Genomic DNA, 18,139 nt, shown 5'->3' with positions numbered 1-18,139 from the left:
AAACATATAAGTATGAATTTAATGAGGGGAGAGTTAAACCTCTCAATCTCAAACTGTAGCAGATAGTAACACTGTAAAAAAAAAAAAAAAAAAATGATTTAAAAATCCCAACAATGCAGTTTCCAAAACTACAAAGCAATCTGCCCTTTATTGCATTTTGTTTCTGAACTGAATGGATTTGCATGTAATGTATAAAAAGAAAAGAAATGGAAAGGCCATGTTTCATTGTACTACAATGAATGAAGCAGCTGCACTCATGACCTAACTGTATTATAAAATTCTGCCTAGTATTCGGTACCAAACTGTAGATGTACTGTAAAAGAAAGAAAAAAAACATCTTCTCTCTGCAGACACAGGTGACAAAAATAATCTGAATCAAACTGTTAAAATTTTCTCCAAGGACAATGTGTGAACCACAGGCATCTAGAAGGGCTGACAGGATTTTTCTTTCCCCTCAGATCACAGAATAATTATTTTATGTCAAGATGAAAACCTTGTATTCTGAGCTTTTATATGAGCTCCGTTTTCCTGTGGACACAAAGCAACAATCTTGTGATCTTGACATAACCTAAACTGTCATTAAGATGATCATTAGCATCAAAGAAAAAAAAAAAAAAATCATTCCGATATGGGAATCACCTATAAGCAGCAGTTTCTACCACTTATGTTGTCACTCATTTTGATGTGAATCCTTATCACTTTTTGTAGCCGCAACCAAGCAAAAATCCCTGTAGGATTGTAATATATATTAATACATGATAGAGTGTCATAGTTAGTTTACTGTAACCTGTGGTGACCAAAATGCTGAAGTCACTGTAGTGTTACATAATATCCCCATAATACAGATAAATAATTAACCTGCAATATAGTGGGTATAGATTAAACATTAACAAATTACCTTTTATCTGTTTAATTCCATTGTACGTAACTTTTTACTGTTGTATTTTTGTACAACTAAACCCTGTTAATCCAAAATTTACTAAAAATAATAAGTACACAATAATAACTGTAAAAATATATAAAAGTCAAGATAACAGTGTACATTGTAAATGTGGTGTGCAACCAGACATGGTAGTCATGGTCATAGAAGTCATTATATCTGACTTCTGTTGATTAAATCTGATCATTACATCAGATAAAAATCTATATTTTTACCTTTAACTCTTATTAATAAAAATATAATTTTTATCTGAGCAGCTAGTGACTCAATGATCCAAAGAAGACATTAGTTCATATTATGTCAAGATCAAAATAATTATTCTAAACTGAATTATTACAGTATGCAATAATTTATAATAATTATTTCTAACAGCGTAGCTGGAACACAGAGAACAAGATCAGCAACAGGCTGATCGTTCTATTGATACAAAAACATTTAGTTGATCTCTCTGTTCTAACAAATATATTGATTTTAGGAGTTAATTATTCCTGAAGCTCTCATAATGGCTTGAGAGTCACAAAAAGCCTCAAGTTAAATCTGATGCAGAGATGAAGACGGATGTAGCCACTAGCAGGGCTGACACTTGACAAACACACCTCAAACAGGAAACTGTAATTGCACGGTTCAAGGACTGGGGGCCCAGACAGAGGAAAACAGCTTAACTTTCATTGGAGGCTCCATGGCAGTGAGGCAAACACAGGCCACATCCCTGCTAATGAGTGTCTCACTCAGACCTTGGAGATCATGTGTAATGACACGTGCATCATATCAGTGAGATGGACAGGTCTGTTAAAGCTTCGAAGACTTAAACCGACAGGTCTCCAGCTCTCTCAACTAAGGTACCCCCTCTCTCTTCACTAGCATCCCATTCATCCTGGCTAAATGGGAACAAGAACAAAGCATTTTGGGGTGGTTCTTGTTCACTCCTCTGCTTTATATTGCTAGGCTTGTACCATGTCCCAATTCAGAAATAGCTGCTTGTTATCATCCCTCTGATCTTCTGAGGACAGTTGCACAGGCTGTTGGGACTCTACTTGAGAAGTCTATAAAGAGTGTGGGTGAAAAACAAGGGAGCTAATGATCTTGAAGAGATTTAGAGGATTGTGGATTTTGAGGCTTACTCTGATGAAACTGGGTTAACTGTTGTTCAAAAAGGACTTGCCTGTTGTGATTGACAGTGGTTTGGTGGGAAGGACGAGCCTATCATTATTTTTCTACCGATTCGACCAATTGCGAATGAAAACAAAAAATAAACATTTCCCATGAACTGGAATGACATTTTCAGCGGCTAACATGTGTTGGATGGTCACATTCTCCAGCTCGAGCAGTGTGTACAGTATATCTCATTTGTCCCATTCACTGGACACAACACAAACATAAGCATAGTGTACTTTTTTTTTCAGAACATATTACGTGCAGCCCGCACACACTCACAATAACCTTGTGTGACTAAGGTAAATAAATTATTAACCAATTTGCAAATATTTACAGATGAGTCCAATGACCTATAGAGTGGCATCAGTAATTCCCTGAGAGCACTATGATGCAGTTTGGAAGAGGTTAATGAAGACAGACTTCAGCTTACATTTATGACTCAGTGTTTATGGTTTGCTGGTGGGTAAAGATTGTCAAATCCAAGAGTTCTTGGTTAAAAATTACTTTTATGCCATCATAGTAAACATAGCTCCAATTTGACTAACATTTCTTTGTCTTAGCACTTTATAATTAGCAAGTGTGTTTTTAGGATTAAACAGAAATCAATCCTTTTACCCTGGTACATGGTTGAGGTTTAGGTTTTTTTTTTTTTTCTTGGCAGAATTTAGTTTTTCATATAATTCTTCATTTAGTTAAAATTAAGTTTATCATTTAGAAGTTTTGATGACTAAATTAAAAGGACCCCAAACCTGTTATTTTATATACACACACACACACACACACACACACACACACACACACACACACATATATATACATATACATATACACAGCAGTGTCACTGTCACAAAGTCCACAGAGAAGTTTCCTGACTTTTGTTATTTTAGCATAAAGGTCTTGGACAATAATTACACTATAAAATCTTCTGCTGAATATATCTGATTTCCTGTTACTTTAGTTATTATATAAGTTATATGTATTTGGTATTTGTTGTTTTGCATTTTGTTATTTGAGAAGGATCCTGTGACCGTTCTTTTAACAGGTCAAACAAAGTCCAGAAGGTGGTCCTGGCTCACGGTAAACATGGGGCAAATAGAGGCGGGCCGGATGGTGACCACATCCTCATGAGGGATTGGATGAGTTGAGTCTTTAAAAATCTGGATAGCGTTGAATACAATTTTAGTAAATATTGGTCAAGGAAAAAGAATACATCTTTACTGCAGCTGATTTGGACAAGTCATGAGTGGATGTCCGTATTTTGAGAAGAGGCATTTGTACGTACAATTTTGTTACTTCACCTAAAATAGGGCTTTCAAGGAATTTGGCTGCTTTACTTTCCATGTTTATTGAAGTTTTTCTAATTCCACTGGCTGCAACACTCTTAACAGTTTGCATTAGTTTAATCCAGGGAAAACACCAGGTGACCTCTCTCTTCACACTGCAGGTTATTCAAAAACAAACCTCCAAATCCAGAAGACGATGAGGATGCCTCTCAGTCCGGGGTTAACAAAGCCAGTAAAGGAGGAATAATCTATGGAGACTACCTGCAGGTAGAAAACACCACCTATCATATGCATCAGTCTCTGTGTCTGGCTTTTTAAATGAAAGATAAGTATCGGAATTTGCATTTGTTTTTTAAGGTCAAGTTTTTAAGCCAAATGGCTTCTTTGTTTCCAACCCTCAGCTCGACAAAATTGTCACGGCCCAGGTGTTGCAGAGTGAAGTAAAGGGTAATAAGATCCATGATGAGCACCTCTTCATTGTCACCCATCAAGGTAAAACTAGCTTTGTAGTTTAAGAGTATTTTTTTCTACTGGTCTGACACATAAAATTGTTCTTTTAATCTTGTATTTAGTCTTTATATTTTTCTTTTATATTCATCTTTTTCTTTTAATTTGAAATGTTTGCAATTCAGTTTCAATTTTTTTTTTTTTTGTATAAATTCAGCAATTCATTTGAAAAAAGGGAGATTGCTGCTTGAAATTCATAAAAATCATTAAATAAAACAACCAATTTATAACAATCAAGCAGCAGATTTATCACTTATTTAAATATTGTATAGCTAAAAAAAAAGGACAATAACTTTTTTTTTTATCTTGTAACATTACACTACAATGTTTTTTGTGTTTTTTTCCAGCCTATGAACTGTGGTTCAAACAGATTTTGTTTGAACTTGATTCAGTGCGAGAGATCTTCATCAGTGGACACGTAAGTCACTTTTCTGAATCCATGTGATTGTATTCACACACAAAAATAAGAGCCTGAATTAGCCTGTATCAAACATAAACAAATATCTTTATTTTATTTTATTTTATTTTATAATACATAGTCTTTAAGTATCCTCTCAGATATTATTCTGGAGCAGAGAGGAACATTTTGTATCACTAATTTCAAATGTTTTGGAGGTGATCTGTCAGTGTTGAACACTGAATGCTGCTCAGAACAAGAAATCATGAAGTAGAATAACTTAACATAATCATCAGAGAGGAGAACACTGCTAGTCAGATCTTGCAGTACCTCTGTTGAAGAGCAAGTTATATTCAATAGGAATTATTCAGTCGTTCTGGCTTTGGAGCTCAGTCAGGAAAAAATAAGAAATGTTGTGCATCACCCAGGCTGATGTTCTAAATTGAAATTAGAGCAACGCCAAAAGTCAGAAACTCTAATTATTTCAGTAATTAGATTTTTTTTTTCCCTGTTTCAGGATATATACTTACAAGCTTTACTATGATTAGCAATTATTTCCCTACACATTTTTCCCTTTTCCTCCAGGTCCGAGATGAACGCAATATGCTCAAAGTCAACACTCGCATCCACAGGATTGTAATGATATTCAGACTGCTGGTCGACCAGTTTGCGGTTTTGGAAACAATGACAGCCTTGGACTTTTTTGACTTTAGGTGAGCTTATAACTAACTTCTGGGCATCTCTACTTCAGCTCTAAAAAATTTATGAGATGCACTCTGTCTGTGCTGTGTGCATGTATGCTTACTTGTGTGCGTTTGTGTTTGTGTGCAGGGAATACCTGGCTCCAGCCTCAGGCTTCCAAAGCCTCCAGTTTCGGCTGCTGGAGAACAAAATTGGGGTCCCGGACAACCTGAGGGTCCCATACAACAGGCGTCATTACAGGGACAATTTCAAAGGTCATGACAGTGAGATGCTGCTCGCCACTGAACAGGAGCCCACACTCTTAAAGCTAGTCGAGGTACGTCTTACAACCGCTGACCGCCTGCGTATGGTCATCGATTTTTAGATTTAGTTTATTTAAGCAGGGATCACTTTATTGTATTGTATATCTTTGTTTTTCCAACTCTGTGTTTGCCGTTTCTCGCTGTGGATAAGCTCATCTGCTACTGAACGGGGTAGAATTTGATAAAAAAAAAACCTTGGGCTGCTCTTCTCAGGAGTGGCTGGAGAGAACTCCTGGCTTGGAGGTGGATGGATTCAATTTCTGGGAGAGGCTGGAAATCAATATATTTGATGGGTTGAATCAAGAGAAGGAGAAAATCGAGGTAAGAGATGACTACCAACTTTCAGAAGAAAAACTTTCTTTCGCTTTCACTGGAGTGCACAGATGATTGACAAGAGACTGTATTTTTATTTATGGGTTGTTGTTTTGAAAAGAAAATGACAGATTCTGAGGAGAAGGAGGAACTGATGGCTGAGCTGGTCAAACAGAGAGAGCTCTTCACTTCTCTGTTTGATGAAAAGCGTCATGACCATCTCCTTAGCAAAGGTGAGGGCTCTCTACAAACTGAAAATCTATCCAATTAATTGAATCATCCCTTGTGTGTCAGGGGCTCACATATTTGTTTTTGGTCTAGATTTGACAGCAGTGTGTCTGTGCTATGTATTACCATATGAACTTTCACGCACAAAACTACATAAATGAAGACAATTTTACTTTAAGTAATATATTTTTTTTAATTTTTCTAACAAGGTGAGAGGCGGCTCTCTTACAAGGCTCTACAAGGTGCCCTGATGATCTACTTCTACAGGTTTGTGGTTTTAACAGCATTTCCTTCCCTTTTGTGGTCTGATAAAACTCTGCTGACACAGTGTATCTGTGTTATGCTTGCTTCGGATTCATAACGTTATAATAAAGATTAATAAAGTTACTTCTCTGTGACAGTTCAGGTTTTAACATCTTGCTTAAGAGCACCTCAGATTCCCGAGGCAGGGGTACTAAAATTACCATGTCACATCCCGGTTTTTAAAACTCTGTCAGCCATCCAGGTCATGTGATATCCAGCAGCTATAAACACTAGCAGTTGGACTCTCTGTGCTGTTTCATCACTCATTAGAGCGTCTTTGTCAGTTTTAGCACAAGGTGTGGTAACCAGCTTTTTAAAAACCTGTGTGGTAAGGATGTAACGTCACGACACTCATTAAGGCTCCGTGAGAGTCATATAACAGTCACCGAAAGGCGATAATTAATGTGAAACTCCTGGGTTCAAGATGTTAATGAAATTATGGGTATTAAATAAGTGATAGTCGCTCTTGTTTTTACAACTGCTATCAGCACCACTCAGTCTTCTCTTACCTTTCAGGGAGGAGCCGAGGTTCCAGGTTCCTTTCCAGCTGCTCACATCCCTCATGGACATTGACACTCTGATGACAAAATGGAGATGTAAGTACTATAGCGCCTCTGTCTGCTGTGATTCAGAACAGAAAAATGCAAAAAACAAAACAAATTTTTACAGAAAACTAGTGCTTTAATAATTTGCCCAAAAGCAGAGTTGACTAAGTTTACAGAGCTAAAGTTAGTTCACAACCTCAGAGGCAGAAGAATTGGATAACATCCTGCACGCCTGCTGATCAACCCAACAACCTATTCCCAATAAATACATTTTTTACTGATCTATGCCTCTCTTATGTCCAGACAATTTACAGCTCAAATGAAACATGCAGAGCCAAAACATCGCTCACGTCACGCTGAATATTTCTGTCTTTTGTTTTAGACAATCACGTATGCATGGTGCATCGTATGATTGGCAGCAAAGCCGGCACAGGGGGCTCATCTGGCTACCACTACCTGAGATCGACTGTCAGGTATTGTGTGCTATAAACTTTAACCAACTGATTAAACACTTTACACTTCAAGTATCTTAAACACTTCAGAGTTAATTTAGGTAAGGACAGGATACTGCTGCTCTGTGCTTATCTAAATTACCTGCCATGTGGTCGCTTCATCCAGATATGCACAAACTGTATTTAAAGTTCATTTCGAGGGAGCTATAACACCAGTTCTTGATTCAGTGCTCATTAAATTTTAGCAGCAGTTTAAGTTAGCTTTTGTCCTTCAGAGTACAATTTGTGGCAGATGCGTAATTATATTGTAAGAGTACATGAGTAAAATTTTAAATACATTCTGCTCTTTCCATTTAGTGACCGCTACAAAGTGTTTGTGGATCTGTTCAACCTGGCCACATTCCTGGTGCCTCGCCACTGGGTGCCCAAGCTGAATCCCAATGTTCATACCTTTCTCTACATGGCCGAGTGCTGCGACAGCTCCTACTGCAGCAGCGAAGACTCAGACTAGAGGGCACCTCAACCGTCTGTCCCGGCTTCCTTTTTTTCACCACAGCAGACCTCACAACAGTGGATCATTTGCACAGCTGAAAGGTTTTAGTGGCAGGTGTGAATAGGTGGCCATCAAAACATGCAAAGAAACACACTGTTTCAGTATAGTGAGCCAAGATACAACATGAGGTTGGTGTACCTGAGAAAGTCCATACATTCAGAAATTATATTTTTCTCAAGAAATCAATATGTCCTGTTTTAGCACAAAATACCTAAATACTACCTAGGATTATGAAGGACACTGAGCATCTTGAATCTTAATTTGATGGGTTTTTTTTTCTCTCTGGCATATAAATACAGAAAAATAACAAGTGTACAGAATTACAAAATTTGTAAAGGTAAAAACTCTTGTTTTCCATTGCACATCAAATATCCTAAAATTATGTTGGAAAAAGAACAAAAGAGCAAATTGCTAGTTCATTATTTACATCAGGCCACAGAACCTGTCACACAGCGTCTGACCCTGAATCAATCAAATGTCCATTTTAACTATTTTACTCTAATCTCTGATCCTGACTGCTCACAAAGTATAGCAGATGGCTCCTTGATAAGATTTGCTTAGATGTTTTCTCAATAAAATGATGCTAATTCACAGTAACTGACCTGAAAGCAAATGGATCGGCGAGAGCAGTGATCAAACTGAAGGTGATGAGGAGTTTTTACAAATGCATCATCTGTCATGCCAGCATGGGGGAGGTGTCAGAGATGAAGCTGTTTCAGACTAATAAGATATCGTATAGGTGCAAACCTCTGTGTAAATAAATCAATGTCAGCATCTATCATAAAACAATTTGTACAACGTAAATGTTAAACTATAACCACAAAATTTGTACATAATGTTAATAATGTAGCTGTTATAGAAGTGTTTTGTATAGTATTCTATATGGTTAAATTAATTTTGTTATGTATTTATGCAGTGATTAATGTGATCTCTGTATAGATAAACTTGAGTTATATTACCCATGACATGTATCTACCTTATGTATTTAATAAGATACATATTTTGTACAGTGCATCTATTCTTATTAGTTTTACAGTGGTGTGTGTTAATCACTCAGTTATTATCCAACATTTATCAACATATGAAGTGATTTATTTTGTTTTGGTGATGCAAGATGGTGACACTTCAATAAAAGCATTTTTTAAAGTGACACTTGAAGGCAAACAGATGACTGATTTCAATTTTGGCAGCCAGGAACACACACACGGTCGCTCTCACTCACACTCACACACACACACACACACACTCACACACACACACACACACACACACACACACACACACACACACACAGTGACACAGACAAAAATATACACAGTGTTGTTAAAGGAAAACTGCTGCCACAGAATCTGCAATACCTGGGAAGACAAGAAAAGAAAGCCGCATTAATGCCTGAGGGGATAGTGGGCACAGCTACATACAGACTACAGACTAAAAGGAGATATAAGCAGAAAATGAAAAGAGGCGGAGATCACACTTACCACAAACGTTGTCACCAATTTTTATATAAACATAACCCTCGTTCCCCCATGTCGTTCCCCAGGAGTTCTGCACAATCCAGTATGGAATGTCCCCTAAGACAGACAACATGCATTTCAGGATTGAATTATTTACAGGGTAAAGGAGCACTAGGAGTGTGTGACTATGTGTGTGTTTGTTTGTCTGAACTTGTGTGTGCACTGCAGCTGCAACCACTCTAAACTGTTACATAATCACTGACATCCTTGTTTAATACCCACAAAACGCAAGCGTGTGTGAAATAATTAATGATAAAAAATATATAAACCCTGCTGTGTGTCATGGCTGAAGGTTGAGAACACATACTGATAATAAAACTACTGTTTAACTTTGCATGTTTAAAACCTTTCAACCTCTCACAGTGATTTTGTATTTTAAACGTCGGAAACAAAGATTTAAGAGATAACCGTCCAAGTAATCAGAACTTCTATACTAAGAAATCTTGTGACATGACGTCAAGAAGAACACACACAAGTCTTATGTTTACCAACCCAGCACATTTCCAATCATTGTGTACTAAAGAGGAACAACAGGACAGGAAAAAGGCCAAAGGTGAAGTGAAGCCTACACACTGTAAACCCCGCAAAAATTGTTTTCATAATAATTAAATTACTTAACAGGCCCTGGGGTTTTCAAAACTTTCTTGACCTAAAAAGGTAACTACTAGCGCAAGTAAAACATAAAATCTCCTTTTTTCTTGAATTCCGATTCTGTTTCATGATAGTGCGGTGGCAGTGTGTACCAGTAGTGTCGTATCCAACAAGCAGAACAGCGTGATTAGACCATTGGCTGGAACAGTGGTGTTGGATAATTCCTCCCAGGTAGTCCTGCCAGCTGACAGCATCCACGACTACAGCCAAAGGACCTCGCTCCACCAGCTGACCCATCATTGCCTCCTCTTGACCACTGAATAACAGATAAATAACACTGTACTTTTTGGTGGCATGTGTGGCGTTGGGATTACACATCTTTTTTGAGGAATTATCATGTAAACTATAGTGTAAAATAAGGGGTTGGGGGGGAATATGATGAATTTCCCCTCCGCTTCCTCTCATTCATCCAATGGGCGCATCAGTTTCTGAACAACTATTGCACATTTTCTCATTCATAAAATTGCCTTTTTCCTCATTCCCTATGACATATGCAGGCGTCCTGTGTCACCACATCTTGTCCTTCCCACCAGACAATTCCCACTGGGGACAGCTGTGATGCCTTGCTCTGCCAGGCTTATGACATATGGGGCACGGAGGGGTCGTGGAGTCGCAAGTCTGTGCTAAAACTATATTGAATAAAGCCACTCTGCATCCCATTCAGCTTGAGGTGGGGTGTTGTCTTGTTGAAACTTTATGATCATGTTTTTCTTTTGCCATGCAGTAGTAAAGATCTGGCTTATGAGCCCCGCTACTAGTACTACTATTACAATCCCCTCTACTCAATGACCCAGCACTCTGACCTTTGTGAAGACAATGGCAGGTCAAAGGGATGGTGAGATAAAGAGGTCTTTTAGTAGAAGTATGACATTGACATTTACTCTGTTTGAGAATTGCTGTATTTTTACTCTGCTTTACAGTTTATTCCTGTTTAAAAATCATTTTAAAAATATGATCATATTAACAATTATATAAATAAAAAGCTACATCTGATATATGTTGTATGGAAGGAAAGGAACTATACAAAAACTCTGAACTGTACTCTATCAAAAAATCAACTCTAACAGAGGACCCTGATGATAGCAATACTGTGCTAAAAAAACAAAAAGTATGAGTCACGTACGAGTATGAGTGTGAGTCACAGTCTTGTTCAATATTAAATAAAGAGGATCTGAATTCACTTTACCTCAAGATAACCTTTGGGCCAAAATAACTGGCCCAGAGTCAAGAACCTCTGAGCTAATGAGCAATCCATGTCTGTGTTGACACGGTAAACACTGTGGTCTGTTGTTGCGCAGGACCAATCCCCTTCCCCTCTGCTCTGTCCTTGGTACTTTATGAAAAACAAATTAAAATTACATGTGATTTTACTAAGATATAGCGTTGTTAATTTTTAGCCTTTATTGCTCATAGACAACCTGCAAAAATGTGTCTTTTACCCAAAGTCATTTGCAGTAAAGTTCTTCACAGCAATGCCGTCATGTGACTGGGAGAAAAAATGGCAGATTCCCGTCTTGGCCTTGTAGGTATACTCGGACTGAAGCACCAATTTCACTCTGGTCTAGAAAGAAAATAGTTCATCTCAGTGAGTTTGTCGTCTGAATACAAAATCAAAATATCCATTCATCTTGTTTATGAAAGATTCTGGTGCAGGAACTGTAGAGAACACCAATCTTATTCTGCTTTCTCCCACTACATTTCTCTCTGATTAAAATACATAACAATATCTTTTTTAAAACACAACATTTAAAACATCAACACAGGTCTCCTCTTTCATAAACAGCCACTTAAGAGACAGAAATATTCAGTACATTTCTTGTGCATGTGAAGTAGTGGAAGTTAAGGTTTATTCTACCTTTGCATTGCGTTTAAAAGACCTGAAAATATGTTAAAGACCTTATATTATGTAAAAGTATTACCATACCTGTTTTAACCAATTCAGAGCAGAGGATGGGGAGCCACCGTTGCAACCTTCATTTTTAAAAGAGCAGTCCAGAACCTGCTGCACACTGAGCTGCTCCAGCTGCGAGCCTCCTATAGCGTGGACGGACTGCATGGCACCAACCGCACTAAATGCCCAACAACTCCCACACTGCAAAGGTAACATTATAATAATGAGAAAAACAAAACAACAAAGAAAGGTTGAACTATTATTTTATTCAAACTAAGAACACCACCACATCCTACAGTCCCCAAAAGAGAAAATCATTGTTTTGCTTATCCCTATCTCAATGTTTTGCTCGAGGAAACTTCAGCAAGGTAAATATTTATTTTCCATTGAATGATGGTCTCTGCTCCCTATAGCCGTACTGGCCCAATCATTTCTGTAATTCTTATTTGGATTTGGATAGTGCATAAAGCAGCAACTAACCTTCAAAGATTTGTTCCAAATCACAATACGTTTGAATGTGATGGTTTTTAGAATTAATACCTGAATTTTTAAAGACCTATCAGGAATCTACAGTGAGTGTGGATGTTGTACATGGTGATGGGGTGAGATGATCTGGCCAGTCTGAGTGAACTGTGACTAATTGTTTTCTGCTGCCATCTACTGACAGAAACACCTCAGGTATACCGTGTCTACAGCAAAATCTTAATTTCTGCTTCAGTTAATGTTCTTAAGTTTTAAGGCTGTGGAGCATTTGTGCTATTGTGATAGCAAAAGTTGCCCTTACACTTCATATCCAATATACATTTTATTGCTTTCCTGAAACTGAGACAACATACAGTGCAATTTCCCTGTGCAACATTTACAGCATCAGATTATGTTCAGTTCACTTGCTCAGCATAATTTCCCATAAATGTGATAAAAGCCCTCCATGTAAAACTCCAATATTCTGTTGCTCAATATGGTTCCATGGCTTAAAATCAATACCAAAACCAAAATCAGTCATTATTACTTGGACTGGTGATAAGTATGTGCTGAGTATACAAAATATTAGGACCATCTGCTCTCTCCTTGAAAGCGCTGAAATGCACTTGAGTCATAAAAGTGGAATCAAGGGAAGGGAAAACTGGATCAAGCTGAATTTATGAGATGTGAGGGGCTTAATATTTTGTGTCTTTGTGCGTGGTACTGCATTTTATTTTCTGACTTTCCATATCGCTGTCTGATGTGGAAACTTAGCCCAGGCAGGTTCACAGACAAAGCCAGAGAAAAAGGGCAAATCTGGGCAGGAAAACTGCAGCAGAGCAAAGTGGTAGGTGAGTGTGGTCATGTGTAGACACCACTCCCTGGAGTGGTAAAGCCTTACCTGAATTCAAGAGAGTAAAATATATGTTATCGCCTTGGCTTTTTCCTGTACGGGCTATGTCTCTCCCTGAGGACAACAGTTTTACAGTATAAATATCATCCCCGATGGCAAATTAAATGACTGAAGAGGTAAAGGACAAAAAGAGCGCAGAGTGAACCTGTGAGGACAAGCAACAGCTCCATCTCACCAACCTTCTCCCTGTTTGTGTCCCCAGGTCCAGTCTGTTCTCTGAGCAAATTTAATGACTTAGTTTGTCATTTTCACCTTCTTTTCCTTTATTATTACCAAAGTCGCTCTTCACTCAAAAATGAATTTTGCTTTCTGTTTGACCTTCATCTTCTGAAGGGGGACGGTTCCTTTGTGCTTTAGTTATGCACATCCAATCATGACTTTTTTGTGATATCCCAACAGGTTTGGAAGGTTTTTCAGTGAAGTAGGAGACATCATGCGTCCACAGGTGAAACATTTAAATTGAACAATTCAAAGAGGGAGAAGGAATAGATGATTTTCATCATTTTTAACTCAGTAATTGAACTGTTTTTTATGGGAAAAACATATCAGGCAAATCATAAACTTTGTATTGGTTAAAAACTAAAAAAGCGAGGGATACACTTGTCAAGAACATCATTGTTTTGGCTGTATAATTGTGCGTGTTATGAGTGCCCTTACACACATTTGGATTCCCTATTGCCCACCTGTTTGTTATGACATCATCTGTTTGTTTTTTCATTAATGATCAAATGTTTTGATGAAAAACCCCCCCCCAAAAAAACAGACATTAATTTGTTTGAACGTAACCGAACTGTGTCTCTGTACCTGCAGTAAATCCCTGTCTATACACTATATCTATCATCTCTCTGTGTAAAACGTACTGCTTGTTGGTTCTGGACTGGTGCCACCACCGCTTTGTCCCTCCAGTCAAATTTGGCTGGGAGCCCCTGTGTCTTCAGTCCAGAGAAGAGGGGAGCTCTGTCAGCGCTTGCTCGCAGGTAGAGATCTGTGGATAACAGATACAGTTCAAAGTCACTCCTGGACACAAACACGCATGTAAACAATGACTGTGCAGATACAGCACAGTCATCCAGGGGGTAGCATGCTCAGTTACATTTCAACCAATCAACTGAACCGATATAAGTGTGTGAATCCATTTCATCTGATGAACTACCTTGAGTTGTGAAGAAATTATTTGGACACACAGAGAAGCATTTTCAGCTTTTTTACACCTGTCCATGCAACTAATCTCATCCTGCAAACTTAAAAATATGTGACAAAAAAATTCAGTCTACCTCTGAATTCCTTCTGTGAGAGGTCAGAGAACTGGTTGATGCCATACTTGGCAGCCCGTGGTGCGGTGGAAAATGAGTTCAGGAATGCGTGTCGCTTCGTAGCGTTCTGCAAAAACACAATCGACATATTAAAGTGTGGTAATTTATTGCATAAAATAATGATAATGAAAAGAAAAAGACAGCGAAGAGCAAAAATCTGAGGTCTACAGATGATTTTTCTTCTTCTTTTTGTTACATAACACAGCATGAGTGAGTCTGAACTACAACAAATTAGTTATCTGCATTGTAATATTTGATCACTAACCAGTGTTGGGAAAGAAAAATGTGGAAAGAGTACATTTACTCAAGTAGTGTTTTTGAATATTTCAAATGGCCACTGAACAGTGGCCACAAGTGAAAATTATGATATAATGGTAAATCCTGAACCCTGTGACAGCACCACCTTTCAAAGTCTCATTTTAAGTATTTTTCTCATAGTAATTCTGGACAACTAGTGTAATTTGTAAATGCAGAACTTGAAAGAGGTATTCATATATATTTACAAAAAATTCCAATTTCTGTGTGACTGATAAATTACTATTTTTTCTGTACTATATATTATCACTAGATTGTTCATAGCAAAACCTTAATGTATAAGCAGAATTTTATTGCTGTATCTGCTCGAGATGGAGCTAGTTTTAAGCACTTTATTTATGTAGTTAGTTTTATCCAATGTTTCCCAACCTAGTGTTCAGTTCCCTCCAAAGTGCCACAAAATAAATCTGCAGACTTCTGAGATTATGTATTTTCAAAATAAATACTAATAATTATAAAAAAAGACACACATTTAGACCTTTAAGTTCTGGTTGTTCTTGAAAGTTTTACCTTTTTGAACCCCAAGCAGTTATTGAAATGAACTGAAAAAACATTTTGGGGAATTTAGAGTTTAGGGGAAATGTCTCTTTAGTGAAGCCGTTTACAAATCATGATCTGAAATTACCAGTTTTGTCACCACTGATTTAATACTTCAAATGTGTTGTAATGTGTGTGGAAAAAATCTGAAATCTGATGAAAGTAGCATGACATGGAAATGCTCATGTAAAGTACAAACACTGCAAAATTGTATACAAGTAGGCCTAAGGTACTTAGGTAAATGTACTCATTTACTTTCCACCACTGAAAACCTGGTCACACTGTGGTATTAGGATTTTGACTTACGTTTTCTTTCGTCATTTATTAAAATTAATTCTATAATATTGTACGATTCATGCAGAATTAGTCAACATTTCAAATACATTTCCTTCATCTACTTGAGTGGGCGTGATCTGTAGTGACGTTTGTTTTTAGTGAGTTGAGGAGTGTAAACACAGCTTTTCCACACGTCTCTGTCTCCCTTTCTCTTACCTGAAAATAGAGATGACGACGCTTAAATTCCTCGCTGCTGACTTCATACCGGCGGTGAAACTGTTCTCTGAACCAGTCGAAATCAACTGCAGAGCCATTCAACTTGCTCCGAGTCTCAACCGAGTTGACATGTTGACAGCGCAGAGGAGGAGAGACGAGTGTGCAAACGGTGATTATAACAAGTACAAACACCTGGCGAGCCTTCATTTGACGAAGAAATCTCGGTTACAAACGCGCACTGATTAAAAAAAACAAACAAACAGGGAAGTACGAGTGTTTGTATGTTCGCGGAAAAGGTGCGGGTTAAATTGTGGCACATGCGCAGTGATCAAGAGGCTTCCTTTGAAAACAGAAAGTAAAGCATCATTCACAGGAGGGAGAGCATTTCAAATACTCCTATAAGTTTCTCATTGGCTTTAAATATGGATGCTTCGCACACTCTTTCAGAATAACCCTCATTATTAAACTGTTAGAATACACTGCATTTTATTAGAATTGTAAAGTTGTGAAATACGAGTTCATTGCACAACAGCAACACAACTGATCAGTGACAACTGGAAGGTTTTTGGTGGAGTATGGGCTCAGAATAGCCTCATAGCTAATGCATAAACAAAACTCAGGTTTTAACTGAAATCACATCAAACATTTCACAAGAAGTGGTAAATCCTTGTTTACAAAAGCATCAACAATATATAACAGAGGCAACTGTTCAGTGAGCTCTTTACATGAGATACATCCATACTTCGATTGGATTGCCATAATTACACCTGAGGACTGTGTTACCAGTAAGCATAATAGCTCATTTAGTTCATAAGGACCAGAGTTATTGATATGTTGATTGACAGCGTTTAGCTGGGACTGATAGGGTTTAGAACTGACTGACAGACTGACAAACAAAAAACAAACATTAAAAATTATTTTAGTTTATTAGACTTCTAATCTAAAGACAGATGTATCATTGACTTCTGTTCCTTATCTGTTCAAAATTTGAAACATTTGCTCACAGTGCCTGTTGACAGGCTCCACATGTGTAATGATTTTGTACCCTGGTACCCCAAATATTTTTTTTTTTTTGTTGGTGTTGTTGGCTTGGATTTTGTTTTCTAAATTCCATCTAAAATTAAATACTATTATAACTTAAAATGTACATAAAAATGCATATATGTTTTTCATCTCTATTATTCATAAATAAACTGTCATGAGTTCAAACTTATGCAACAAAGTTTTTTTGATTTTTTTAACCTTGTTTATCCATATTCAAATACTCTCATTTAAAAAAAATCCTGCACACATTTTACTCATGTCATTTATCTAGAATTAAGTACCATCATAGATTAATTTACAAAAATGCTTTTTATGTAACATTTCTGGCAGGCACAGGCACTGTGTTACACTGAAATTTGTGTTACTTTTGACCATACACACCAATACCCAGTCGCATTGTACAATAGCACTACAGTAGTTGCTCTCAGGCACAGGAGCAGCTGCAAAGCATTTTTTTTCCAGCCGGAGCGTTGTCAGGTCCAGCCAACCAGCCAGTACACTGGGAGAAAAAGTAGGCTACTCTTGTGCTTTTTGGAGTGGCATCTGATCCTGCCTTCATCAGAACCAAAGCTCGTGTGTAACGTGCCAGAGGAAATGTCAGACCAAACAGAGGAGCTAACCAACAAGCCCTTCACGGCCCAGTTGTCCAATGTTTACCTCAGCATCTTGGCACTGTTCTGCTTTAAGCTCTTTGTTAAGATTTCCCTCAACTTGCTGACATACTTCTACATTGTCCGTGGGAACCGTAAAGAGGCGGCCAGGATATCAGCAGAGTTCTATGATTATGGTCAACAACACAGTGAGTACTCTGAGAAAACCATAAAAGCCTAACAGCGTTGTTTTTTCTTAAGGTGGTTTGAATTTTCCAACTGACTGCATCATATATATTTGTGCTTTTAAATTTGGTGGAAAGCGTAACCACAATACAACTGTGTTTACACTATACAACAAGAAACGTGTTCGGCCTCAGGAACATAAGGTCATAGGATAGGTAGAAAATATGAATATTGTTTGTTGTAAAATCAAGTAGAAGTACACTCCACTCACACACACATACACGCACACACACTCACAATTTCCGTGTTTACAAATGAGCTATAAATACTGCATAGCTAATCCACTGAGTATAAGAGCCATTAATTGTACTCACATTAATACATACTGTAGATATGAATGATAGCCTACTTTCCTCTTATTAGCTTAATAGCTACTTATAAGCCCTGAACTGTACATTCAATATTAACCGAAGACACTGTAGGCTGACAGCTCTTTTTCTCTAATGTATTAATAGAACACAGTCATGATACCCCCCCCACCCCACCCCC

The 18,139-nt window shown here is 37.7% G+C and overlaps 3 protein-coding genes across 5 annotated transcripts in view; 2 read left to right on the top strand and 1 right to left on the bottom strand.

Moving 5' to 3' along the window:
- Window positions 1–3,212: 3,212 nt before the first annotated feature.
- On the top strand, window positions 3,213–8,829 carry tdo2a (tryptophan 2,3-dioxygenase a). The gene is made up of 12 exons (XM_023398082.2): window positions 3,213–3,369; window positions 3,540–3,645; window positions 3,780–3,870; window positions 4,233–4,303; window positions 4,868–4,995; window positions 5,114–5,300; window positions 5,500–5,607; window positions 5,720–5,831; window positions 6,036–6,093; window positions 6,646–6,725; window positions 7,057–7,147; window positions 7,484–8,829. Exons 1-12 carry the CDS (start codon window positions 3,335–3,337, stop codon window positions 7,635–7,637), a joined length of 1,221 nt encoding a protein of 406 aa, XP_023253850.1. The 5' UTR covers window positions 3,213–3,334; the 3' UTR covers window positions 7,638–8,829.
- On the bottom strand, window positions 8,750–16,065 carry ctso (cathepsin O). Of its 2 annotated transcripts, XM_087171772.1 has the most exons (9): window positions 15,771–16,065; window positions 14,388–14,493; window positions 13,974–14,098; window positions 11,772–11,939; window positions 11,287–11,408; window positions 9,940–10,103; window positions 9,161–9,253; window positions 8,964–9,037; window positions 8,750–8,925 (listed from the first exon to the last, which is right to left on the bottom strand). In XM_087171772.1, exons 1-8 carry the CDS (start codon window positions 15,975–15,977, stop codon window positions 9,003–9,005), a joined length of 1,020 nt encoding a protein of 339 aa, XP_087027898.1. In that variant the 5' UTR covers window positions 15,978–16,065; the 3' UTR covers window positions 8,750–8,925; window positions 8,964–9,002. The 2 variants fall into 2 exon arrangements, with proteins under 2 accessions (XP_087027898.1, XP_023253851.1); XM_023398083.2 differs by having other exon boundaries at window positions 8,750–9,037.
- Window positions 16,066–17,079: 1,014 nt separating this feature from the next.
- asb5a (ankyrin repeat and SOCS box containing 5a) overlaps window positions 17,080–18,139 on the top strand; it is a 6,899-nt gene continuing 5,839 nt past the window's right edge. Inside the window, exon 1 of one of the 2 annotated variants that reach the window (XR_015436638.1) lies at window positions 17,080–17,613. Coding sequence is in view for 1 of the 2 variants with exons in the window: in XM_023398105.2 (XP_023253873.1) it covers window positions 17,409–17,613 (205 nt within the window). In the remaining variant the exon portion in view is untranslated. The remainder of the gene's footprint in view (window positions 17,614–18,139) is intronic. The other variant, XM_023398105.2, reaches the window with a different exon arrangement.

The sequence above is a fragment of the Seriola lalandi genome, unplaced genomic scaffold (genome assembly GCF_002814215.2).
Source record: "Seriola lalandi dorsalis isolate HSWRI2012SDOR001 ecotype SW California unplaced genomic scaffold, Sedor1 jcf7180002054972, whole genome shotgun sequence".
Taxonomy (NCBI): domain Eukaryota; kingdom Metazoa; phylum Chordata; class Actinopteri; order Carangiformes; family Carangidae; genus Seriola; species Seriola lalandi.
The sequence above is the reverse complement of the archived record's forward strand: the minus strand, read 5'-3'. Positions and strand labels throughout refer to the sequence as shown.

Coding starts and splice junctions, on each gene's coding strand:
- tdo2a (XM_023398082.2), top strand. CDS start 3,335: ATGAGTGGATGTCCGTATTTTGAGAAGAGGCATTT. Junction 5,608..5,719: donor AAGAGAAGGAGAAAATCGAG/GTAAGAGATGAC, acceptor TGTTTTGAAAAG/AAAATGACAGATTCTGAGGA. Junction 6,094..6,645: donor CTGATGATCTACTTCTACAG/GTTTGTGGTTTT, acceptor CTTACCTTTCAG/GGAGGAGCCGAGGTTCCAGG.
- ctso (XM_023398083.2), bottom strand. CDS start 15,977: ATGAAGGCTCGCCAGGTGTTTGTACTTGTTATAATCACCGTTTGCACA. Junction 11,409..11,771: donor CTCTGAATTGGTTAAAACAG/GTATGGTAATAC, acceptor TTTTCTTTCTAG/ACCAGAGTGAAATTGGTGCT. Junction 9,038..9,160: donor AATTGGTGACAACGTTTGTG/GTAAGTGTGATC, acceptor TTGTCTTCCCAG/GTATTGCAGATTCTGTGGCA.